The following is a 27573-nucleotide window of genomic DNA, read 5'->3' on the forward strand; positions in this document are numbered from 1 at the left end:
TTGGAAACCTATTGAGAGTGAACAGCGTCCAGTTCGTTCCTCGTGTGCCCTGTCAGCTCAAGGAATGTTGAAGATGGGAACTGGACACTAGAGTAAAGCTGCAGCAGAGTAAAGCTGCAGCAGAGTAAAGCTGCTTTGCTTCCCAAGTCCTCCAAGCAGAGCGCTGTCAGACTGAATGAACTCTACAGTCACGCCTCCCGCCTGAAATGACTTTAGCTGTGGGACCTGCTGCCAGTCTACGCCTCCTTCGGGAACATGGGCGTGAATGTCACAAACAGCAGCACAGAAGAATGATGGGAAGGCAGAAAGCTGCATAACAGAAAGGAGAACAGCCAGTGTCTTTCAAATGATTACGCACTATAGGTGGGCAGACAAACACCTTTAACAGGCTGAGCTAAGGGTGTTGGTCGGCTCTAAATCCCTTTGCTAAAATTGAGCGATAGAAATGTTTGGCTTGTAAATCATACAACAAAGGGCAACTAATTGTGGGTGGCACAAAAAGTGCTGCAGGCCTACTAGTAGCATTTAATTTAAAGGCTCTGGTTACATGGTATGCCACATTATAAGGGACTTACAGGTAAATCAAATATACAAAATAGGTGTAGACCAATCATACCATGTTTTGGGGAGAGAGCACGTGCACTTTAGCCTAGGTTAACAGTAGTATAGTGCTCAGAGTTCTAAAGCCAACAAAAAGAGGAACAGAAAAAGGGAGAAGGAAGGCAAAACGTTTGGGATAACCCTGCAGAAAGGGCCAGGTCCAACAAACATGTAAAAATATTAGGCTTAAAAAAACTGTACTGCATTGATAGACGTTCATTAACAGTGCTACTTTCTAGGCATGAACTTAAAAACATTCATGTACCCCACCCCCACTCTAACGACAATGCCATTAGTGAAATACGAAGAAAGTCAGTTGTCATGTTCAGCCCATAGGTCGATTATCTCCTTATTATGTGTGGAGCAACATTATTATCTATTAAATCAGAATAGAAGAGAGCGTTTTGTACAGCACCCATCCCAATCTCACAAATTTCAAGGTGCTCTCATATGTGATAATGAAGAAACAGGAAACACCGTGATATTTGCCTAATATCAAACACTTTGAGGAAGCTGAGACTGAGCCCAGGTTTACTAGATTTACATTATGAAATATACCTGCTAGATGGGTATTTCTTTCTGTTTTACTTCAAAGGTTAGTTCTTTAGTGTGAGAAGGTAGGTTGTTGGTTGACTGAGGTGTGAGCCCTGGTCAAAAAACAGCCACAATCCCTTGCAGGGTGAGTCACTAAATTATTCTGTGCTTAACCCTGGGTAGCTTGGCACAAAAGCAGTCAGGTTTAGCTTAGAGGCAATATGTAAAGTTTTTATGCAGCACACAAACAGCAATAAGGTCTAAACACAACACAAAAAACCCCAAGCAAATTTAGAAAACTATAATAAACTTTAATACATTATTTGACACCAAAACGACAAAAATCCAATCAGTAGAACCGGAGTTAGGAATTTCTAAAGTTGTAAGTGAAATCTAGTGTCTAAAAGATCAAAGCACCAACTGCAGACATCTGATTGGGGCAGTCCGGGTCAAAGTCGAATGTTAAGGCCGACGGTGATGGAGCATGGTTTGCGTACAAGAAGGGGATTAGGCCCGGTCAGCTCTTACCGTTGGAATTTGAAATATTCTTGAAGAAAAATGTCTGAGAAGGTAAAGTTCAGTGGGGCAAGGCTGCAGGAGTTGTTCGGGTAGGGAGCTTCAACGTCTGATGGCCTTGGGTTGAAGCTGCAGTGAAGATCTTTATATCCAAACTTAGTCAATTTAATGGAAGTAGAAAAACTCCAGCGGGACGAAGCAGAGGGCTGTAGCTTCAAACTGTTCCTTGAGATCGGATACCTCTTTGGAGAAGGACCGCTGAAACATATTTGCTGCTGCAGAGAAGAACGTAGCGGGAGAAGCTGCTAAGTCAATGCAACCGGTGATGCACCTCAGTCGAGCAGGTTGGTCCTGGTATTTTCCTGGTTCTCAGAGCACTTTTGGCCAAATTTTCTCTAAGTCCTAAGTTTTGCAAAATGGCCCTTTGGGTACCCAAGTACCCAGCACCGGGAGGATACCTCTTGGGGGTTCAGAACTCACTCAGGCTTGGTAGAGGTGAGGGTTCAGGTTTATTGGGAGCCTGTTATGTCCTTGTGGCTCTGAACAGGAGGCCAGCAACCTAGACCTTGGAGTCCCTTCTGGTAGTCCTAGGTGCAGGTGTAGATGCAGGGCTCAAGAGCAAGGCTGGCCTCTGAAGCTTCAAGGAAGGCTCCAGGCAGCAAAGCAGCCCTTTTAGGTACAGCATCAGTCTGGAAGAGTGCACAACAGGTCACAGCAGCAAGCAATTCTCTGAGAGTCCATTGGCAGGTCCAGTAGTGAACCGAAAAATGGGGTTCAAGGTCCTATTTTTTTACACTGGTGTCCTTCTTCTGGAAGGTAGGAGAAGCTTCTGGAAAGCCTCTTTGAGGTGCATGGAATGTTCTGACTTCCCTGCCCTGGCTCCAAGTTGGCTGCAGTGACACTACAGAGTTGTTAGGCCCTTTGTGTGGAGGCAGAGTACAACCTTGTTAGACCTGGGGTTATCAGTGTACATAGGGTAGCTTGGCACAAAGTAGGAAGGTCTATCCCAAAGGCACAAGTGTTAAGCTTGCGTCGCATCCTTACAGTAACACAGCGTCCATCCACTAGAAAAGAAAGACACTACACCAGTCTTAGAAAAATACGGGCTATTTTATAAAAACTCTTTGTTGTTTTCTCTCTGTTACTTAGCAGTGTTTAGATTCCGTACATAAAATAACTCTACATTTGATTGTTAGCAAATACACATTTACATTTAGCATTTATGACACATTTCTCACCCAAATAAAAGGAGCTCAGTACTATTTCCCTTATTTAGGCAGTAAAGAATACACAGCTTAAGTTGAAGTAAACAGCAATATCAAATCTCCTTACAATAAGGCAAGATTATACATTACCCTTAAGGTCTCAATGTTACTACAGGCACGAATTTACAGGTTCCACCAACAGTTTCATTAATAGCACACTAGTACCACAGTTCAAGCAGCTGGATATCTGAGTAGAGACAGGCAGATTATTGTATTATTCTAACTAAGCTACATAGACTTCTCTGAAATCATAGTATTATGTCAGGTTTCCACAAGAATTCTCTCTGTCTCTAATCGATCTGCATAACAGGAGTGGCCCCTACCTTATCCCTAGAACCACTCTGTTACCTCGGCTTACATGAACGGTAACTTTAGCCTCATTCAGAAGACTCTTTCATTTAGGCTATTTCCATTAAATAGAGAAAATGCCTCAACCATAAACCCACGCACTGGTGTCGTGCTGCTCCAGGCGTAGTTTAACAGTGGGGAGGTAACCCAAGGTCTTAGGGGAATTTCCAAGTCCCCTCCCAGGGATAGACAGTTATCGACTCTCTGGCTGTTATCCCGGGTAGGCCCAACTCTCTCCCCTCCTGGACAACTTCTTTGACAGAAGCGAGGCCCTCTCAGTCCCGGGGGCCCAGCACTTCCCGCCACGTCCTTACCGGATGGTGAAAAATTTAGTCCCGGCCTGCTCGCCTGGCCGCGTCACCACCTTCAATCTTGGGTCAGATGTTCTGTGAAGATTCCGGCCCCAGCGCCGCAGACTTTAGGCAGCTGACTGGGCCAGAGTTATCGGCGTCTCCTTCGGCGTTCCACTCCGTCTGCGTCCGGCCCTCGCCTCACTCGTCAGAGGGGGACAGATCTTACGCGGCCCGGCCTTCTTCACTTCTCCGCCCCCTTCTTCCGGGTTCTTCCGTCTGCACACGCTGATCTCTGCAGCGTTGGCCCCACAACCACTACCTTGCTGTCAGCCACCTGGCCTGCCCGCCGATTCTCCACAACGGAAACCCGCGATGAAGGGACAGCAGTCCAATGACAGGATTGTCACCCGCTAGCGGCTACCAGGTAGGGTTTTCTTCCTCTGAAGTCGGCTGGTCAGGAGAGCCTTCAGGGGAAGTGGAACTGAACTACTAATCTCCACACTTCCCAAGGTGACAGGTCGGCCCAGATCACAAGGGGGGGGGGGGAGTAAGAGAGAAGGCTGGCCAACTTCCATATGATCGAATCCTATCTCTGAGGAATTTCCAGGCCAGTCAACCACAGCTCCTCACAGGAACTCCACCAGGATCAGGGGGGAGGGCAGAAGGTAAATGAGCGATGTCAGGGCTTAGTCGGTAGAAAGGGGGTCATGTCAGCAGAGTAGAACAGCCGGCCCACAGGACGATCTAGCTTCTAACAGTGCGCCTGCCTCCCCACACTATCGCTTCACTCCTCACTAAGCTCCCCTCAAGCTCTCTGGTCACTCTAAAATGGCCGCCCTAAACTGGCCTTTATATAGGCTAGCCTCAGGCTACTAGAACCAGCTGGAAGGTTCTAGAGTGTCCCTATGTTAACCTATGGGTCCATTTTCTGAGGTGAGCAGTTGTGGCAATTACAAGCCACCATTTTGTAAAACTAAAGTTTCATGTTAACAGGGGGGCTTCAAGGCCTAAGTAAATTATGGGATCAAGGAGTACCTAACCCCTAGGACAACATCTAAAAATTCCAGTGGACATGAAAAACAAAGGTTAGGAGGCAGAAAGGGGACAAAAATAAATAAATAATAGGAGGGACCACCCAAAGGGCTGACAGGTCTAACAAACCTACTCAGGTATAAGTGAACTGTGCTTAGCTCCACCCCCCATCCTGCCTGCAGATGGCCCATTCAAGCACACCCAATCCCTCAATTGTTGGACTGCCTGGGAGGAATTCACAGTCTAATTGTCAGTCATGGGACCCAAGCCAGGTCAGGTTTAACTTAGAGGCAATATGTAAAGTTTTTATGCAGCACACAAACAGAAATAAGGTCAAAACACAACACAAAAAGCCCCAGGCAAATTTAGAAAACTATAGTAAACTTTAATACATTATTTGACACCAAAACGACAAAAATCCAATCAGTAGAACCGGAGTTAGGAATTTCTAAAGTTGTAAGTGAAATCTAGTGTCTAAAAGATCAAAGCATCAACTGCAGACATCTGGTTGCGGCAGTCCGGGTCAAAGTTGAATGTTAAGGCCGACAGTGATGGAGCATGGTTTGCGTACAAGAAGGGGATTAGGCCCGGTCAGCTCTTACCTTTGGAATTTGAAATATTCTTGAAGAAAAATGTCTGAGAAGGTAAAGTTCAGTGGGGCAAGGCTGCAGGAGTTGTTCGGGTAGGGAGCTTCAAAGTCATATGGCCTTGGGTTGAAGGTGCGGTGAAGATTTTTATATCCAAACTTAGTCAATTTAATGGAAGTAGAAAAACTCCAGCGGGACGAAGCAGAGGGCTGTAGCTTCAAACTGTTCCTTGAGATCGGATACCTCTTTGGAGAAGGACCGCTGAAACATATTTGCTGCTGCAGAGAAGAACGTAGCGGGAGAAGCTGCTAAGTCAATCCAACCGGTGACACACCTCAGTCGAGCAGGTTGGTCCTGGTATTTTCCTGGTTCTCAGAGCACTTTTTGGCCAAATTTTGTCTAAGTCCTAAGTTTTGGAAAATGGCCCTTTGGGTACCCAAGGATCCAGCACCGGGAGGATACCTCTTGGGGGTTCAGAACTCACTCAGGCTTGGTAGAGGTGAGAGTTCAGGTTTATTGGGAGCCTGTTATGTCCTTGTGGCTCTGAACAGGAGGCCAGCAACCTAGACTTTGGAGTCCCTTCTGGTAGTCCTAGGTGCAGGTGTAGATGCAGGGCTCAAGAGCAAGGCTGGCCTCTGAAGCTTCAAGGAAGGCCCAGGCAGCAAAGTAGCCCTTTTAGGTACAGCATCAGTCTGGCAGAGTGCACAACAGGTCACAGCAGCAAGCAATTCTCTGAGAGTCCATTGGCAGGTCCAGTAGTGAACCGAAAAATGGGGTTCAAGGTCCTATTTTTTTACACTGGTGCCCTTCTTCTGGAAGGTAGGAGAAGCTTCTGGAAAGCCTCTTTGAGGTGCATGGAATATTCTGACTTCCCTGCACTGGCTCCAAGTTGGCTGCAGTGACACTACAGAGTTGTTAGGCCCTTTGTGTGGAGGCAGAGTACAACCTACTCAGGTATAAGTGAACTGTGCTTAGCTCCACACCCCTTATCCTGCCTGCAGATGGCCCATTCAAGCACACCCAATCCCTCAATTGTTTGACTGCCTGGGAGGAATTCACATTTCACAGTCACAGTCTATTTGTCAATCATGTGACCCAAGCCAGGCTATAGCCACAAAAGGGCTAGAGACAGGGAATTGCCAACATTGTAAAAGTAGCATTTTCAAAATTGGAATGAAAAATCCGAATTCACCATTAAAGAGGGTTTATCATTTCAGTTTGTAGGTACCAAACATGAGATATCACCCCCTCTAAATTAGGAATGACAGCTTATGAAATGTAATAAGGAATCTCCAATGTTATCCTCAGGGAGGGGTAGGCCTCACAGTAGTGAAAAACAAATTTGGAAGTTTTTCATTACCAGGGCATATAAAACTGATAAGTACATGTCCAACTTTTTAATAACACTGCACCCTGCCCTATGGGCAACCTAGGGCTTACCTTATGGGGGCCTTATGTTAAAAGGGGAGTTAAAGGCCTGGCAAGGGGGTTTTAATGCCAAATTAACATGGCAGTTTGACACTGCATTCAGGCTGCATGGCATGCCTGGGACATGCTTTGGAGGGCTACATAAGTGGGTGGTGCAATAAGTACTGCAGGCCTGCTGGTAGCATTAAACCTACAGTCCCTGGGTATATGGTATACCACGCTACAAGGGACTTACTAGTAAATTAAACATGCCAATTGGGTACAAGCCAATTTGAACTTGTTTTAAGAAAAGGGCACTATCACTTTAGCACTAGTTAGTAGTCATAAAGTACATAGAGTCCTAAGGCCCAAGAAACATGAATTCAGCACAAAATGGAGGGTAAAAGGCAAAAGGTTTGGGCGTGACCCTGAACAGCAGGTCAGGTCCAACATTCAGCTTTAATTCTTTCTGCATGAGGTTACAGCTTGTGTAAGATGACCTCAAGGTGACCCAGAAAATGACATCAGGCCATTTCTATTAAGCACTGCATGAAAATTGTATTTAGATCAAAACTAAACATGAGGTTCAAATGAGTGACTGTGCTGACGACATCGAGATTGCAAAATAGAGTAAATTACAGTGTATTTTTGAGTCGGTCATATAATGATGGTCCAGAAGAAATGTACAGCAGGTACAAGGTCTCTTTCATATAAGCAGTTAGTACTTTGATATATGCCAATGCGAGTGAATGATTGCAATACTTACAGTCTGACACATATGCAAAGTGCTGCTTTGACCTTGTTTCTTAGTGCAGCCATTTAACTTTAATAAACTGAAGTACATCTCTGTCCCACTCTAGCCATTTCAAAAAATTAACCATAGCTCTTTAGATTTGTAATAAGACCAGTGCTGGCTTAAACCCAAAGGAAATCGATGTTCATGAAGAAATGCAATGATGAAAGTGTCTGTTGTTGCTAATGAAATTAGTAGACACATAGTTATTGGTTAACACCAGTGTGCTGCCAATGCATTATCATTGGTAGTTGCTCTCAATGTCCCAGGATAAATGCTAAGCTATGTTTTGCACTTGGTCATTACAGCAGCCAACTACTTATTTGAAGACATTTTTGCAGAGCATAGTCTCAGTATGAACCTCTGCCTGAATTATTGCTTTTTAGTTAATGTTGCAACTATGCTGTGATTTCAGCATGGAGAGAGCCACATGTTATCGCCCCCAATAACATAATCATGACAAACGTCATGCAATATTATTTCCTGTGATATTATGAGGGGGATAATGGCCACTTCTGCTGCCCCTTGCATTTTCCTGAGTTGACGTCCATGGCAATAGGGGGGAAGTTGGGTATTGCATAGGAGATGGCAACATATAGCAGAGCAGTGCTATTAGGTAAACCCAAGCAGTGGGAGACAGCAGTTACCCATTTCAAAGGAAGAGTGTCTCCGGGCCCAGCAGAAGCTATCTACTAAATGCACTGTCCTAAAGTATGTATATAGTCTCATGTACAAAAAAGTAGGCAACATTCTTAGTCTTGATGATACCCATCCAGCAAAACAAAGATACTTTACTAATCCTCAGATATTATGAGCAATACAACCAAATAACATCTCAGAACTATTCACTTACAGTAAACACTTTTTCAGGCTCTCCTTTAGCCCGCATATTTGTGTCATGAACCCTCTTCAGAATCATCCATGCTTCATCATGCTTGCCCATCTGGTAACCAAAAACATAACTGGATTAGAAAAATCAAGACATACTTGAAAATAAACTTGCAGTCATATTTTTAATAGCATATGTTTGTGATAAATCTCTACTTTTATCTTCATTCAAATACGAGATAGTGCCAGGGCACAAAATTAGAATCACATTTGTCTATTTTACACATTGCTTGTCTACCCAGTGCAGCAGCATTTTAAGGCTAAGCACGGCAGTCCTTCTAAGTCATCCACAGGTCCAGGGATGCACTAAAGAGTTAGGTCTGAGGGTCCAATATTTATAATTGGTTCCAGCTTTGAAATAGGAGAAGGGTCTTGAATGGCCCACCCCAGATATTTTGGGATTTTTTTTGCCTACCTCTCCTGGCCCCAGCTTGTATGGGGCACAAAAGACTGGTGCGACACCCTTTGTGAGTGTGCCTTGGTTGAGTCTTTGTGAGGTGCATGTGTGGTAGGTGACAGCTCCACCCCCTATCAAGTCAGAGAGGGCCCATCCTGACAACACCTATTTGCCTTTGTCTTACTGTCTGGGAGCTACATAGAAGGACCAACAGCCAGCTACACCTAGTCATGTGATACAGGATACCAGGGGGAGAGACCAAATGGTTAGTACAAGAAAATACCAACATTCTAAAAGTGGCCTTTTCAAAATTGTGACATAAAAGCAAACTTAACCATTAAAGAGGGTTTTAAATACCAATTATTTAGGGACCAATATCAGGATTGCTACCTGCTCCCAATTGAAAGGTATCACTTATTAAATTAAATGAAGCAACCTAATATTAAAATGTAATGTGGTAACATAATGTTATCCTATGGGGGTGGTAGACCTTACAATAGTGAAAAATAAATGTAGAATGTTTTCACTACCAGGACATGCAAAACGTTTTAAGTACAATGCACCCTGTCCTATTGGCTGTTTAGGGCCTACCCCTGGAAGGGGGGGGGGGTAATATTTATTACAAATCAATGCTTAGACCTGCCAAAAAGGTGTATTTTGCCTGGTCAAAATAGCAGTTTAAACTACACACACAGGAGGAAATGGCAGGCCTGTGATATATTTAAAGGACTACTTAAGTGAGTGGCACAATGGATACTGCAGTTCCACTGGTAGCATTTAATTTACAGGCCATGGGTTCATGTAGTGCCACTTTACTAGGGACTTACAAGTAATATAAATGTGCCAATTGGGTGTAAGCCATGTTTAAAGGACAGAGCACAAGCACAGATCATGAGGAGGAAGTAGTGGGGAAGAAAATCTGCATCCATTAATTAGCTGTCACACCATACCAGGGCTAAGAACAACTAAGGAGGAAGCCCAGACAACTGAAGTCAACACGGGGGGGCTCCTCTTTAAAGTTTTGGTTGGAAATTCCATGGTAGTGATGCCAGTGAGGGGTTACGCTGAGCTTTCCAGAGGAGATGTGATCAGTAGGTTCTGAACTGCACCATCTTGAACTGTACCAGTATGCTGTATGAGGGTTGGGGCAGGTGTGGAGAGGTGATGTTGTACCATAGGATTGCCAAGGGTGCCTGACCTCTAGAACCTTCCACCTCTATCTTAAAAACTCTTCCACAAGGGATAGATAATGCTTTTTCCTATGGTGTTTTTTTAAATATATTACCTAGTTGCGGGCGCCAGAAGGTGGTTATAGTTAGGACCTAATTTCCATAGAAAACGCTTTTTTTGAATAGCCCATCACATTGGCGCTGTTTGACAAATCTTCCAAAAATGTTCCCCAAAAAGTGTACTCATGATTCTTGTTGCACAATGAAAGTTTTTGGGTGATCTGTCAAGCGGGGGTAGAGAAAAAAGGTGGTAAAAATAGTGCATTGCCATGTTAATTCCATAGACTCATTAGACACGCCTGCAGCCTGAACCGCTGGATGGAATTACACACAATCTGGCAGAAAGCAAGCTTTTGATCAACAGATTGCGCTTTTTGTTATTTTGTGTAAATTTGTGCAGTAGTTGTTGAGAAATTAAAGGAAATCCACATTTGCATAGCTATGATCGCACATAATTTGCAATAAATCGTGAATGCGCACACTAATAGGGTGGCTATCCCCAACCTGGGAAGAGAGTTGTGGCCACCATTTTAGTGTATCGGGATAGTCCCCGAGGCTGAAACCAAATGGCACAACTTGGTGTAAGGAGTCCTGACACCACAATAGGCATATAATGATCTTTCAGGACTCCACATGCCAACATTATTTCGTTAAACAGATTTTGTTTCTAAGCATGATAATCGCGAATTTGTTACTCATTGCGAGCGATGCTCCCAGTGTAATGGCATAGCGAATTTGTGAATATCAGCAAAATAAACAATCATGGACCCACTCTGATGATGATGCACACACTCACAGACAAACTCAGAAAGTAAAACACCCAGTCACAGGCCTATTCTGAGGGGTATATTCACAAGAACATGTGCTAAACATCACCAGAAATTGCTAACGCGCCTTTACACATCGCAGCCCATCGCTGGAAAATAACCCTGTGTCAATGTGGAATTCAGAACACAGCGTTACCATGCGATAGACCGCCGATACCGCGGCTAATGTCTGCGATACAACCACTGCGACAGAGATAAAAACACAAACCCCAAAGCGTAAAAAGACGCAATGTGCCCAAACGCAATAAGAAAATCGTGATAACCAGCGCAAAGCCAGCAATCCCCACGCATAATGCGGGAAAAAGCAGAAGAACAGCAGACGGAAATTGCCACCAAAAAGGACATCAACTGCGTAGTACCACGGATGCACCCTGAGCCACTGCAGAGCACAACATGTACCCCCAATCCCCATGGATGAACACCCCAGAATACACCGACCAGGGAGTGGGTGGACGGGGGAGCCGGGCACAATGGCACACACACAAACTTCAAGTAGTCCCACGTACCCCATGCGGCCAAAGGGGCACCCCTACAACACATCAACAAACACACAACCAACACATGCACACATGCGAAACACAGCAAACATGCACATATGTCAGCCACACTGACAATGTAAGAGACACAACATGACTCGTAGCACGGCTGCAGTGCAATCACCATGACAATGTACACGGCACAACACTGTGGTAGCTGAGTGTGGACCACAACCGGAAAGGAGCAGGTCACACTCAGACACAACCACCTGCACAAACAACCCCTGACGTCATCGGCACATCTGTGGACAGACCATGCCCAAGAGGCAAAACTGGACAAAGAGCACAAGTCAGCCAAGTCTGCAACACCTCATCACCGTGGAAGCACAGAATTGACGGGCACACTGCCTGAAAGGGACCAGTGGCAGACAAATCAGAGGTGCACGAGCGAATCAACCACAGTTCAGAATACGCACATAAGTAGAAGTGCACCTCGACATTGACAACATTCCGGTACTAACAGCAACACCTCCACAACAGAACACAGGACACAACTGGTGCTACAAATGTGCACGACATCGCAAACCACATCTAGCACAGCAGGAAACCGTGACATGACAATGTACAAGTACAACCTGCAACCAGCAAATATGTTTTATTCACACATGCTGTGTTTGTGGGCAACTCGTACTGTCTTATGATTGCCTGGGACGGCCACAATGTCACGTGCTCATGAGAATTGTCAATAATGGTGTTCCTATGGGCCTTTCCTGTCACAGCTGCAGTGGGATATGGGTAACCCTGGGCGTAGTGAGCGTAGTGGGGCTTCGCGAAGCTACGCAAAGTGGGCGAGAAACTATGCCCACCTGCGCACTTCGCGTAGCCCCACTACGCACCACCCGCCTCCCTCCCGCCCTCAGTAAATACCCCCTTCAATGAAAAACCACTTACCTGGTCCGCGCGCGTCCCGGGGCTCCCTCGTCTCTTTCAGTGCCCGCGTCTTGAACCCTAATGCGCATGCGTGGCCGCCCGCGCATGCGCATTTCTAGCGAGAAATGCGCATGCGCGGGCGGCCACGCATGCGCATTAGGGTTCAAGACGCGCACTGAAAAAGACGAGGGAGCCCCGGGACGCGCGCGGACCAGGTAAGTGGTTTTAAACTTATTTAAACATTGAAGGGGGTATTTACTGAGGGCGGGAGGGAGGCGGGTGGCGGGCCAGCTACGCTCGTCCACGGAGCATGCGTAGTGCCGGCTACTACGCCCGCACCGCAAAATGCGTAGCAGACGGCACTACGCATGCTCCGTGGACGGAGCGTAGCTGCCCGCCCACCCCTAGATATGGGCCATCTGCCTCATTGTCGACATCATCGTCCGGTACTTCTGGAACTGGGATCCATGGGGCATTGGTGCGTACACTGATGTTGTGCAATACACAACATGCAACAATCATCTTGCACACGATCTCCGGGCTGTACAGGAGCTTTCCACCTGTGCCATCCAGGCACCTGAAACGTGACTTCAGCACGCCAAATGTGCATTCAACAATGCCACTGTATGTGGGCCACATTGTACTGCCTCCTGGCGGGTGTGTTCGGGTCTTGGAGGGGTGCCATCATCCAAGGGCAGAGTGCATATCCTTGATCACCTGTGACAGTGCAGGGAGAAAAGAGTCAATACGTGGTTCGGCAGGATGTGATGGTAGACCGAATAATCCAGTGATGCCTGTGTCTGCTGTGTGTTGAGTGAGTGTAAGCCAGCCCCCAGGGAGTAGCTAGTGCAGGCAACAAGTGCAACAGTCATCACGCATCAAGAAATGCAATGTAAGAACAACAAGGGGGATGACTCTAGTCGCACAGGGTTCGTAGCCCCGGATGCACTGCGGCTGACACGGGCCCACCGCCACAGGACACTGACCTGCAGGAGTCTGGGGTAAGGTCATGGGGGCAGTGCAGGTATCCGTAGATGTAAAAGGAGCTGGTCGCGGAGTGTCTCAGTGGACAGTGGAAGGTAAACCCCCAGAGGACACATGACAGCTGTGTCCGGCAACATGACAGACATGAATGCCACAGACTCATGCCAGACACCAAGTACGTACATGTCCGTTGCTGATGTCAACCCCCAGGCCACAGGCTCAGAAACCAACGATGTTCCGCCGGAGGCTAACAGTCACTCATGCCGCACAGAGTTAGTGGCACCACATGTAGCCGGACTGCCATATGGAAATATGCCACACTGATCAAAGGGGGTCTGGCGCTGTGGCCGCCGCCACTTACAAGGAGTCACTGCCATTCAGGACACAGTTCCACATGTGGGACTACTGTGACGAAGGTGACGCCGGTGGAGTATGTTAATGAGGAAGGAGTGATGGGGGCCAGCATTGTGGGGACCATCAATGGTCTGCGCAGGCTGCAGAGATTGCGGGACTGGGTCTTGGTGCTTGCTCCGGCATGTGGTGAGCCCTCTTAGGCACACATCGGTGTCGGCAGGTGAGCAGTGAGGCCTTGGGGCACTAGGGCGGGCAGGCCTGGTCTGGGTGTCAGCGTAATGAGGTGCAACAGGCGCACAGGGTCGCAGGCCCTGCTGCTCACAGCGTCAGCCTCGTGGCGGACTGTGAGGCGCCGCCCTGTCAGTGATGTTGGCCTTTCCAGGATAGAACCACGCTCTGCGCCACCGGGTTTTTGTCCACACCCCTGCCCAGCCCTGGCGTACTCAGGGACCACCCACTATGCTCACGCACACGGGGGTGGTGCAGTGAGCGACATTTCCGCTATCAGGGCCACGGCCTGGTATGACATGGTTGCGTCCACTGTTCACTACTCTCCGGTCACCAGCAGTTGTGGCCTGCATGGACATATTTGTAGTTTGCATACCCACGTCTGTCCTGCACATACACACCTCATGTGCCATTGTGTACACTTGCATCCTTCGCACATGGCTGCATTCCACATCTACACACGTTCAGCTGTTGAGTGGCTGTGGTGCCATGATATGGCTGTATGGTGTGCAGGGGTAGCCCAGGATCACCATGGATTGGTGGTGTTGTGTCTGGTAGGAGGACATGTTGATTGCCAAGTTGTATGTGGTTTGGTCACAGGTGCATTCCCACAGTTGTGCCTTGTGTGATGGTGGCTAAGAGGTGTGTGGTGTTGATTTGGCACTTACCAACTAGCAGTCCAGTTCCATATGTGCCATCCTGGAAGCGCTTTTTGATGACGGACTGTCGTAAGATGAAGGAATCATGCTCACTGCCTGGGTAGTTTGCAACAACATTGGTGAAGCGTCCCCGGTGGTCCACTATTGCCTGCACATTGATGGAATGCGTGTGCTTTCCGTTGCGGTAGTGGTGTGCAGTATCCGCAGGGGGCACAAGTGGGACATGTGTGCAGTCTATTGCCTCCAACACGGCCGGGAATCCGGCTATGGCGTAGAAGCCTTGCTTGGTCTCCTGCTGTTCCTGCGCAGAGTGGGAGAAGTGAAGGTACTGGGGTATGAAGCTGAGGATGGCATCCAGGACAGGTGTGATGAACTTTGATAGGGCTGGCTGTGAGACTCCACCGACTCTAGCAGTTGTTGGTTGGAAGTTACCAGAGGCCAACAGGTGCAGCACAGCCAGCAGCTTTGTCTGCAGAAGGATGTTGGTTCTCCGCTGTGTTGGGACCATCAACCTGTGGGCTATGTGAGTCATGATGTGGATGATGGTTGTCCTTTTAAGCATGTAGTGGGAAATGACTTCCTCAGGCTTTAGGTCTGTGAGACTGGTGCATTTTCGGTAGGTCCGCTGTCTTACTCTGCGCTGCCTCTGTGGTGGCCCGGGAGGGCGGGTCCGGGTCCTGGGGTGGTAGCTGTGGGTGTTGTGGCCCTGTTGGGGCTCCGAGCTGCATGATGAGTAACTCCATGGCATCTATTGTTCTTTAGGTGTGGGTGTGTGCGGGGCTCCATTGCCTGCTGCAGGTAGTCGTCCGGGTTTACACCTGCTGTGTTAATTCCCTGCTGCTACCGCGGCTTATCGCGTGGTTTTGACTCGCATCGCAGATCTGGCATTTAATTTTTACGGAGGTATTTAGAAAGTAATATATATAGAGCCAGATGTACGACAGGATTTTGCATGCGCAAAAGGTATTTGCAACCCGTTTGCTCATGCAAAATCCCGGTGGGCCATGTACTAATACTATTTTACGAGTCGCCAAAAATTGCGACTCGCAAAATAGTGTTTAGAGACTCTCAATTAGGAAAGGGTGTTCCAAGGGCGTCCCTTCCTAATTGCGACACGCAGCACTATTTATGAATGTTTTGCGACTGCAATTGCAGTTGCAAAACACTCGCAATTTAGCACCCTCTTCAAGAGGGTGGTAATGCAGTTGCGGATGGGAAGGGGGCTCCAGGGGACCCCTTCCCCTTTGCAAATGAAGGTGAAAATATTTTTTAGGGGCAGGCAGTGGCCCCAATGACCACTACCTGCCCTTAAGAAATTAAACAAAAATATTTCATTTTGTACTTTAAGGAAATAGGGCTGCATTTTGAAACAAAACTGCTTTAATTAAAAACAGTCCCAGACATGGAGGTCTGCTGAGCCCAGCAGGCCACAATAGCTGGGAGGGCCAGCCATTCCAAATCGGATCGAAAATTGTGAGTGCCTCATTAATAATAATGAGGCATGCAATTTGCGACCCCATTGGGAATCACAAACAGTGTCTCAGACACTGTTGTACATTGTGATTTGCGACTCGCCAATTGCGACTCGCAATTTGTCGCAATTTGCGAGTTGCAAATCACAATGGTCGTACATATGGCCCCTAGTGTGATGTTAAAATCAATTATAAAGTTATACATTTTGAATGTGCTAGTGACTATTGAATGTTTGCTTTTGTTTTGCGATATCATGATGTATTCACAAATATCACTATCACGAAGTTGTCAAAAATATTTGAAAATTTAAAAAAAGATATTTACAAATAAAATGAACAACATTTGGGCACTAGGATGGCTCTTAGAAGAGCCTTTGTGTTCATTGTGTGTGTATGACAGCTACACATAAGACATGATACAGAATTTCAAGTTGCTGAGAAACATCCTGTTGCCTTTGTCTGTAAAGTGAACTGCATTACTATAGATTCTATGCATATCGAAGCGCAGGTTGTTGTTGTAGATAGGGACCGTGTTATGGTCTCTTAGGAATGCAGAAGCAGATTTATTACTATTTTTCCTGGCTTTGTCAATCTTTGGACAGAACTGATTAGACCACTTCCATTTCTGAATTTGGCATATGTTGGAGTATATCAAGACTGTGTGAGGGAAAAATTTCATTAATAGTGCAAATGTATCCTTAATTAGGATTTACATTCCTACCCCAGTCAGTGTGTCTAGATCACTGCCACCACAGTGCACAATTATGAGGTCAGGGGGTTAGGAGTCCAGAATGCTTTTGACCAAAGGCAGCAATTAATGCCACTTTAACACTACTGGCCAATACAAGTAATGTTCACATTAGCCAAATCCAAGTCCCTGTCGACACCCATTTTTCTAGAAGATGCTCTAGCCCAAAACCATAGCTGTGGCCAACAATACACACTCTACCCATTTTTAAGTGAAGCAGCAGTAGGAGACAGGAGAAAGCTAGAGCTGAATGAGACAGTTTTCCAAATGGATGGCAGATAAAATGAAGGTGTTCTCCTGGTTTTAATAACAAAATACTTCATTGGATGCTGTGAATATGGAGGTGAATAATATTAGGTAGTGTCTAGAAAGCTTAAGTAACTACATCTATGATTGGCTGCAGGAAAAATAAATAAATGTAATTAAGACTTGGATAGGCTTTTAATTCTGTACCGTAAACCGCACCTGTTGTAACTCATTTTTGTAACTAGTATGGCCCTTCTAGAGTGAACTAGAACCTATTGGTTCTAGTTCATTGCCAGGAGACTGTGCTAAGAGTATATTGGGGAAGGGACTTAGAAGAAAGAGTTGTCTGTTTTAAGAGATTAGAGATATTTAGACTGATTGCTGTGTAATAAGGATTACATTTCCTTGTGACATATTGCTAATAAAGTGTACTGTACCCTTAAAGTCACAAAAGTACCAAGCTGAATTTGTTTTTGGACTTCCGTGTTTTTCCACAAATCCGTCACGATGATCATGAATTAGTCACAAATATGCACAAATAGTCTTCATTGTGGGATTCTTTGTAAAAGTGAGTGAAAGGGTTAACACATAGTCACCATTCAGAACTTGACTTTTAAAACTAAAATATTAAAGGCATGTTTTAATTGCTGCCTTTGGCACTATCAGAGAGAGCAAAGTTGAAAAACTTGCCATTAATGGTGCTTTGTATGAGAGTGGTATGCCATTCTTATGCTTATTTTTTCCATTTCTCAAAAGTACTGAAACTATAAAATAAGAGCAAAAAAAACTATTTCATCCAACAAACTCAATTTTTATGTATGTGAAATACATTGTATTTTGAGAAAAAAAAATATTGAAAATGTATATGTGTATGTGAGGTTTATAAGTGAGCGTGAAATATGTAGAAACGTTTTGATCTTTATGAGATCATGTATAAGAGGTAATGTGAGTGCTTTTATATATATGTACATATATATATATATATATATGAATAGGTGAGCAAGACACTATCTAAGTGTGTGAGTATGTAACAGTTTGTGTGAAGTGCAAAATAGCTCAGTGAGAAGTTAGTTCACAATGTGTTGCCCAGGTATTGAATATTGCACATGTTGTTTTACTGCAACAGAGAGTCACATACTGGCATATTTACTTAAACACCTCAAGGCGCTGCTATACCAGGATTCCTAAACTCATTCAGATATGTAGGCAAGTAGTAAGATACCATCCTCATCCAGCCAAACAAATAGTGCTTTAAACATTGGTGAAGTTTACTTGTGCAGGCAAACCCTGTCTTTGCACTGTCACTGCCAGCTTCACTTGGCATGTAAATGTCATTTATCAATTCTTAAATCCATGTTTTAGTAGATATAACTCACCTCTGAGATACACTGTTGGCATGCCATACAGAATGGTGCTTTTTGCCTAACAGATTGAGAGATGTCCTTTTGAATTTTAGAAAGTTTCTCATACACTAGCAGACACCTATGCCAAGAACTACATAGAGTATACCACCCATAATACAACTGGCACACATGCTTCCAAAGCATACAGCCCCTCTCTCACCCTGTCACAGAGTGAAAGAGATACTTATAGATTTACTGATATACTCAGTAACTGCTTATGTATGAAGGAACATACCCCTCTTCTTTTACAAACGTTCTAAGGTATTCGTCAGGACACTTACATATACATTAAGAGACCTATATCATAAAAAGGCGACTATTTATGTTAGAAGGTGAACACTTTGAATGGGTACTCTCATAGTACAAAATGAAAATATAGATATTGTTATTTTTTCTTTACAGGCATCAATTTCTTCTGAATAGCAGGCAGGTATGATGCCAATTAAAAAGTCAGAGAAGTAAGAAACAAAATCAAGTATTCTCTCTCCTCACAACTGAGAAACAAAAGGGTCAAAATGTGGAAAAAGTGGTGAAAGATAACCGAGCTGCTTGTAAGAGAACAAACTTGTTTTTTAAAATAGTAGGCAGAGTACTTCATAGAAAGCAAAATCAAGTAAATAAAAAAAACAAGGTCAACTAAAAAAGGAGAAATAGTGCATGGTAAGAAGAGTAAAAATACAATTCAAAGAGGAGAGAATTTAACCAGGTGACAGAAGCACTGTATGGAAATCAGAGTTAGAACGTTCCGTAGTAAGGTGACTCAGAATCTTCGTAGAACTATGAAGCATAAAAAAATAGAGAATCAGTCAGACAAAGAAACTGGTTGAAGGTACAGTTGATAAGGTGTTTAGTCTGAAGAGAAAGCTATTTATTTTTATTCTGAACAGAATGAAGACACTGGATAAAATAGTGTTGTGTATGAGAAGAAGAAGCCAAAAGAAATTACTTTTCAATAAAACTAATTTTTGCAAAGTTTTCAGTGGTAAATGTATGCATAGTTCTAGTACTGAACCTTTCCTTAATGAAGAAAGCTACTTGAAAAAGAACCCATTAGTGCCTGAAGTTCATCAATCTAGATGATGTTATGAGATGAAAAGGGGTACTCGTATTCCAAAAGAAGTGTTGGTTTCTGGAAATGTAAGGAAGTTACAGCTGAAGAGGTACAACGAAGGCGTAGACAAGCCCCCATATATAAATGGAACTGTAGCGGTGTTTGAAGTGTTTAGCTGGAATCAATTGATATAATGAGAGCTTTTTTAAAGTCAGTTTCTCTGCAAAAGTCTGAAACAGAAAAATAGGATTTTGCAAGGTTTAGATCCATGCAAAGTTAGAAATATACTAATTTGCAGGGACAGTCGCTAACATGTCTTTCGTAGAAAGTGTGCAGAAGTACCTTTCATCACTTTAGAATGTTAGCTATTCTCCACTGTGAAATGTGAAAACTAGTTAGGAGGCTTTACTATGTTAAAACTACTGCTTTATGTTTAGAAGAAATTAATAGAGCCCTTTTACATTGTACAGAGTAGAGATTAGCCCTAAGTGTAACATTGGAAATAAGTCTTTTGATTTCCTTCAAAGAATTAGATATCAATGGTGTGTAGTTGGTGATATTAGACAGCTGTTTTGCTATCTCAGCCTTATATGTCATGGTTGGTTGAATCACAATACCACTGCCTTCATCTGTAGGCTTCATATTTAAGCCTGCAGATAAAGGTGGTAGCACTGTTATTTCCAATGTTACACTTAGGGCTAAACAAAGTGGTTTTCTAAGCGCTCATGAATTTGTTTTCTTAACCCCTACCGCCCTACCGCGTTTTCCCGCTGTGCGCTGAAATTTAAAAAATGGCTTGTTTATGACAAAGCCAGCTCGTCATCCGCGTAGCGCAGGTAATGCCCATGACGAGCTGGCTTTGTCATTAGCGCTGAAGGGGTTAATATCTAATTTCCTAGCACTCCTGTTCTATACACTTTACCAAAGATTCACAAGAACTTGATTACACCACTGGGTAGACCTATTGTATCCGGCTGCGGTTCAGTATCTGAACCTCTTTGCAAGTACATTGATGTTTTTATTAAAGACTTAGGGGTCGATTAGGATTGCGGTGAATCCGCATCCTCCGAGCCGGCGGAAGCAACCGCCGGCCCGAAGGATGCGGATTCACCGCTGCGGCACAAGAAAAGACCCCCGCCACATTAGGATGGCTGGGGGCTCATCGGCGGACGGGAAGACCGTCCGCCGCTTTTCCGCCGCGGTCGCCTTCCGCCCATGGCAGAAAAGCTCTAATATGGTGGCGGTGTCTATCAGACACCGCAAGCCATATTAGGATGCGTGTTCAAACATGCTTTTCCGCAGGGGTACCTATGGTACCCCCCTGCAGTTGCATGCACAAAGCGGCAGGCACTGCGTGGTGCCTGCCGCTTTGTGCATGTAAATGCAAAGCGTGCTTTTTTAACCTTGCGGCAGGTGCTGCTTCAAGCAGCACCCGCCGCAAGGTTAAAGATACGGGAGGTGACCGCCAGGGTGGGGGTCACATCCTAATTGCAATGGAGGGACCGTCGCTGCCCCTGCGGACGGTCCCTCCACCTCGGGGTGGCGGACGGATGCAAGTCCGTCCGCCATCCTAATAGGCCTCTTAATGTGTATAACAAGCCATGATGCCTGTCACAGTCACGCACTGTTCACTTGGTGTTACTACAACCTAAACCAACTTTTCAAACTTTAACTCATTTATTTGTTTGAAATCTGATACTTGACAAACATCAAATTTTAAAACAAAATATATTTGCTTCATGTGCAATTATTTCTCGTATACATTATTTACAAATCCATTTAAATGACAAATCATAACATGACTGTTAGAAATGGGATCCCTGGCTGGCCAGGGTTTGCGCCAAAGTCAGTCAGAGACCACCACTCCTAAGTCAGGGCAAGGGAGTTACACGCCAAGATAACCCCTGCTAACCCTCTAGGTAACGTGGCGCAAGCTGCAAGGCTAAACTTGGAGGCGATGTGAGTTAAATATTTGCGCACGCACCCCAGCAACAACACCCAAGGCCCACCACAAAGGAAACTCCACACAAGGTTATGTATAAAAATAGCCTTTGTATTACACCAAAACACATTAGATGAAAACACACACTTTACAATGTGCCAACCGGCACGGACAGAATATACAGGGGATATGTACAAGACAGGGCCACCTGGACCACTGTCAGGAATCAGCACTTTTAGAAGTAACACTAGGTAGCATTAGCACTCAGAACATGGAATATAAATCACTGTAGCACAATTTAGAACATAAAGTACACAACCAGTAATCACTGGTAACCAGGACCTCACTAGCACCACCTGCACTAGGAGAAAAACCACCTAAGTATCACAATACCTGTAGGGGTGTAAGCACATAACACATGATCATAACATACATTCAGAGGTGTAAGGAACAAGGCACAGGACGCATTAACAACACATTCAGAGGTGCAGGGAAGGAAAACACATGATGACTAAAAACATTCAGCGGTGTATCAACAAGGCACATGACGCATAAAAAACACATTCAGAGGTGCAGAGAAGGAAAACACATGATGCCTAAAAGCATTCAGCGGTGTATCAACAAGGCACATGACGCATAAAAACACATTCAGAGGTGCAGAAAAAGAACAATTGCGCCAAACTCACATAAGTCACCACCTGTGACTGTCCCTAGGCCAACTGGCCTTGTTGGGGCTAGGACGCCCTGTGTCCCAATGTCAAGGGCCTACACGTGGCAGCTGCCCACGAAGTGCTGGGCAGCTGTGTGGCAATGATGGGGGCCAACGTGGGAGCCTTGCAGGCTCTGCAAAGAAAATGGCCCTCAAGAGCCTCTCAAAGGCTCGTAGCAAGGAATGCCCCCAGAGCCTCTCACAGGGCTCTAGAACACCAGGGGGGGGGGCTGGGAGCCTCGGGGCTCTACAATAATGAATAGGGCGCTGTGAGCCTCTCAGGCTCTAAAACAACTGTGGCGCCTGAGCCTCTCTGGGCTCTCCTAAACAATGGTGCCTCGAGCCTCGCAGGCTTGTAAATATAAGGCCCCCGGGGCCCCTCGTGGGCTCGAAGGAAATGCCCTGAAGCGTTGGAGCAGCCCTTTGCCAACTGGGGCCGCTCTGAGAACAAAGAGAAACTGCCCCCGCACTCACTGGGACCTCACTGGTGCTGCGGGGGGTGGGAATCACTGCCAGCCTCTTCTCTCGGGCAGCGCGGGGCTCCTCTCCTCGCAACAGAGCCTTCTCCTGGACTGCGGTGGGAGCAGGCACGGCACTGTACCTCGCGCCCCTCCTGGCCACGGCAGTCCTGGGAAGCGTTTCCTCTCCGTGAAGGCAGGCGCCGCTCTCCCTCTTCACCGGACTTCTCCTTTTCTCGGCAGCAGGCGGGGCTCCTCTTCCACCACGGAGCCCTGCCGGTGTCTTCCGCTGCTTCTCCTCTCTTCGCGCTGCGGCACCAAGGGCGGGACTTCCGGTCCTTCTCCCGGGCGGTCGCGCTGCAATTGGCCGGCTGGCCAAACACTTCCGGGTCGCCGCGGGCAGCGCCGCGGCCCTTCTCAGGCACCGCAGGCGGGGGATCAATTTACCGAGGCGTGGGCTCCCTCGAGGTAAATCGAAAAATAGCGGCAAGGTCCCTGGGACAAAATACTCGAAAATAAGCGAGGTGGGCACTCGCCAGGGCAACCACGAGCAGGGTGGGCACCTGCACAGCGCTAGAAGCAAAACAAAGCGCTCCGAGGCGCCAGGGGCAAGGCAAAGCGCTCCCAAGCGCTAGGGGGCAAGAACAGAGCTCCAGCAAAGTTCTGCAGGTGGGCAGGGGGGCAAGGCTGGGCCCGGAGCCAGCTCACTGGGTCTCCAGGCAGGGAGACAGTCCAAGTGACGGTCCTCCTGGCCCCAGCAACAGCAGCAGCCCCCTCAGGCAGGATCCTGGAACAGAACTGTTTGTGTGGGGACACAGCCCCATTTTTATACACCACATTCCTTTGTCTGTAGGTGCAGGGTGGGGGAGAAACCAGTCGCAGCTGGTTTTGGAGCACCCTTGATGGCCCAACCAGCTCTTTCATTCACTGGGGAGGCTAGGGTCGTTAGACGCACCACAGGGGGCGGAGCCAGCATTGTGTGGGGAAAGCCCAGCCCCATCAGGAACCAGGTGCACTCCTCCCCAGCCATCAGCATGCTAATCTCCACACTCACCACCGGGCAGGCCCATCATGACTCATTGAGCCTGGCATCCCAGCCAGCTCCAGCCAATCACATGCCAGACACATTTTACACTAATATGCCAACTCCTAGAAGTGGCACTTCCACACACGACACAATCATGCCACATACATCATTGCGAAGCCTTCAATCACACGAGTCCGCACATACCAAACTCGAGTATGCACACCTCTCGCATCAGGAACTACCAGGGACACAGACAATCCCCATGCATTCCTATTCACAAAGCAAAAAAGTTTAGGGGTGAACCTGCCAGAAGGGCCAAGTCCAACACAACCCCCTTCTAGCCAAAATGCAGGGGAGAACAATCACCACCGTGATGGACTTCCCTGCTTGGGGCGATAGAACTCGGACGCGGGCCCGCAACTGCAGGGACACCCTCCTGTTCTACGCCACGGCGAACCCCTGGGGTTCCTTTTAAAACTACTGTAGGGACTAACTGGGCTACCTTCCACCACGGAGCCCTGCCGGTGTCTTCCGCTGCTTCTCCTCTCTTCGCGCTGCGGCGCCAAGGGCGGGACTTCCGGTCCTTCTCCCGGGCGGTCGCGCTGCAATTGGCCGGCTGGCCAAACACTTCCGGGTCGCCGCGGGCAGAGCGGCGGCCTTCTCAGGCACCGCAGGCGGGGGATCAATTTAACGAGGGGTAGGCTCCCTCGAGGTAAATCGAAAAAATAGCGGCAAGGTCCCAGGGACAAAATACTCGAAAATAAGCGAGGTGGGCACTCGCCAGGGCAACCACGAGCAGGGTGAGCACCTGCACAGCAATTGACGGGCACCCAAGCGCTACAAGCCAAATAAAGTGCTCTTAAGCGCTAGAAGCAAAACAAAGCGCTCCCAGGCACCAGGGGCAAGGCAGGGCGCTCCCAAGCGCTAGGGGGCAAGAACAGAGCTCCAGCAAAGTTCTGCAGGTGGGCAGGGGGGCAAGGCTGGGCCCAGAGCCAGCTCACTGGGTCTCCAGGCAGGGTGGCGGTCACATCCTCTATTTTTAACATTGCAACTGGTGCAGCTTCAAGCTGGACCCGCCGCAATGTTAAAAATGCATGCACGGCATTTGCGTGCACAAAGCGGCAGGCACCGCGCGGTGCCTGCCGCTTTATTCACGCAAATGCAGGGGGGTACCATAGGTACCCCCCATGTGCACCCCCCAAGCCCCGCCGCAGTCGGAAGGCTACCGCGGCGGAAAAGTGGCAGACAGATTCCAAGACCCACCAGCCATCCTAATTTGGCGGTGGGTCTTGCAAGCATCCGCGGCGGTTTTCTCGCATCCTCCGGGCCAGCGAGGGCTTCAGCCGACACGGAGGATGCGGGAAATCCGCGATCCTAATGACCCCCCATGTCTTTTCACTGTCTTTATGATCTCCCAGGGAAAACTGGCTCTTGATTCTTTTGTACAGCTTGTGTGGTACTCCTTTATATAGTTTATATCTGTGTTCATTTTTATTTAATAATAATTATTAGACCTTCGGGGGCCATTGCCTAGCCGTAACATTTTAGATCTCAGACTTGTGAGTCTGTTGACTGTTCAGACTCAAGTAGTCTTTTTTCAGATTCGTTATTGTTGCGAGCAGTTCCTTTTTAGATGCTGCTCCAATAGCGCTCGTAATGTTCTCATGGCATCCTAATGAGATGCTGCTTTGGAGTTTCAGTTAGGTGAGTACCCTTAAGGTTGACTCCTTTTGTTAATTTACTGTGGATCTATACAACCTTGGCAGCAGGCTTTTCTGTAATTCCAGAAATTCAATTATTGCTTTGTATGCTGGCCGTTGAGTGTGCTCTGGCTGTTGACTGGGGGACCTAGAATTGCTTTGCTGTTCCTGCTTGTGCTTGGATCCAGTACTTTATAGACTGGTTAGTTTAATTTAGGGCCATATTATCAAGAATGAGCGATACATTATCACCGCTTTTATCGGCAGGAAACTGCCGCTAAAGTGGCAATAATGGGCTTGATAATATGCCCTTGTGAATTCCCATTGAAGCCCAGGTTCTGGTGTTAACCTCGGCTTCTATGAGAATTCACAAGAGCATATTATCAAGCCCATTATCGCCGCTTTAGCGGCAGTTTCCTGCCGATAAAAGCGGCGATATTGTATCGCCCTTTCTTGATAATATGGTCCTTAGTTTGTTAGTTTTCCTCCTGTTTTTAAGTTTAGTTCATTGATTATGTTCCAGTTTTTCTACCTTACTTTTTCTTTTTTATCATTTGGACTCGTGATTCTTCCCAAGCCGTTGTTTTTCTTGTGTTAATGGACTATGCACTGAGTAGCTTTTAGATTGGAGAGTGACCTCAGTTAAGTAAAGTTTCCCAGTTATGAGGGACCTTTCCAGGGCAAAACCATTAAGCAATCTACTTACAGTGGGGCAAGTAAAAGAGTGGCTGTTCCCCTGAAGTATTATCACATCAATGCCATTCATCTCATAGACTGTAATAAGCTGCGGTTGTTTTTTTGGTGACCCAGAGATAAGATCTGTTGAGGAATAGCACAGTTAAATAGACTCACAACTTTCCAACTTCTCCAAGATGTAAAGCTTGCATAACTAAGCCGACAGGGAAAACGACCTGCAGATTTCCACAAAAACTGTTTATGACATTGAAAACTATAAAAACAATTTCTTTTAAATGTTTGATATTTTACAATAACATTGCTAATTCGATAATTAAGGGAAAGATATTTTAAAAAATGTGTAAAAAATAGCGTTGATGCCTAATACTACCCGATTCATAACTCGTTGTGTTAATATTTTAGTGTATATGTTTATAACAGTAATTTTAGAAATGTTATTTAAACGTGTACGTTTTATGAACTATTTGATGTTAAAAAAAACTCATTGCCCTACAGTACTTCACTTTTAGTTAAGTTAATACCACTTCAAGTGCTAGATATTTTTATCACCTTACTTGTAGATGCTTGGGGCATGTCCTCTCATGTCAAGAGGGTGTACGGCCCATTGTCAGTCTCTAAGTGTCAGATGGCATACTTCTATCTTGTCTCTCCCAATTCCCAACATTTTGCAATGTTAGGCAAGTGCACTCACATTGAACCGATGTTGAAAACCATTTTAAAGCTGTACGTGCAATTTATATTTTGAGTATCACATCTTACCTCCAGTAAAAAGCGTGGGCTTTCTGGCATAAATTTCAGGGCAATCACTGAAGCTATACAAGGCAAAGCACATATGACAACAAACACCCTCCAACTGTGGAAATGATAATTGGTTCCCATACTGAATCCCCAACCTGAAAATAAAAGAAAATTGAATTATCAGCAATGTACAACTCTGTTTAACATATTCTGTTTTTGAAGTATGCTGAAAAAGGAAAACACAAACAGAAAATTACCTGTCACACGAATGGAGAATTACATGTGGCACAAATTAGGATTTACCTCTGAAACAAATGAAGAGTTTCACATTGCACAAATGGCGAATTACCTGTCACACAAATGGAGAACTTGAAGACAGCTTTCGACCAATGCAGCGCCACAACATTTCACAAATGGTTACAGTGTACCACCCTAAGTGGCATGGGTATGCCCAGATGTGGGTCCCATGCTCACTGTGTCACTGGAACCAAGCATGACCCACCCTCTATTCTGGCAAGCTTTATTGCGTTCAGCTATCCTTCCGAATTGCAAGCCCCCTGCCCTAGCTGGCCTGATCAAAGAATTCTATAAAGAGTTTGCCTCCATCCTTGCGCCGCATCTCCAAGAACTTTACGAGGAAGCATAGAATCAGCATATTCTACCTCCCACTCTTTGAGAAGCCCTTATTGTCGCTCTATGAAATCCTGACGAGGCACCGGTGTGTTGTGAATCTTAAAGACCCCCAATACACATGTCAAACTTTTAGCTAAAATATTAGCAATTTGATTGCAGTATCTCCTTCCTAGTCTGGGTTTGTGCCAGCACGCTCTACAACACATTACCTGTGTACTGTCTTTGCATGCCCCATCAGCTCAATCCAAGTTTAAAGGCAGCAGCAGTGTTACAAGACGCTGCCAAAACCTTTGCTACAATTGAATGGGAATATATGTTTGCAATTTTGCATAGAATGGAAATACCCCACATTTACCTACAGTGGTCAGGCTATTATACATGGAGCAAACACAAGGAGATGATG

The 27573-nt window shown here is 46.1% G+C and overlaps 1 protein-coding gene across 1 annotated transcript in view; it reads right to left on the reverse strand.

The window, feature by feature from the left end:
• Positions 1-27573, reverse strand: part of SV2B (synaptic vesicle glycoprotein 2B) — a 624280-nt gene that overhangs the window by 170830 nt on the left and 425877 nt on the right. Inside the window, exons 5-6 of the mRNA XM_078684094.1 lie at positions 26559-26692; positions 8229-8318 (exon numbers count right to left, since the gene is read on the reverse strand). Of these exons, the coding sequence (XP_078540220.1) occupies positions 8229-8318; positions 26559-26692 (224 nt within the window). The remainder of the gene's footprint in view (positions 1-8228; positions 8319-26558; positions 26693-27573) is intronic.

Source organism: Lissotriton helveticus, chromosome 3_1 (genome assembly GCF_964261635.1).
Source record: "Lissotriton helveticus chromosome 3_1, aLisHel1.1, whole genome shotgun sequence".
Lineage (NCBI taxonomy): Eukaryota > Metazoa > Chordata > Amphibia > Caudata > Salamandridae > Lissotriton > Lissotriton helveticus.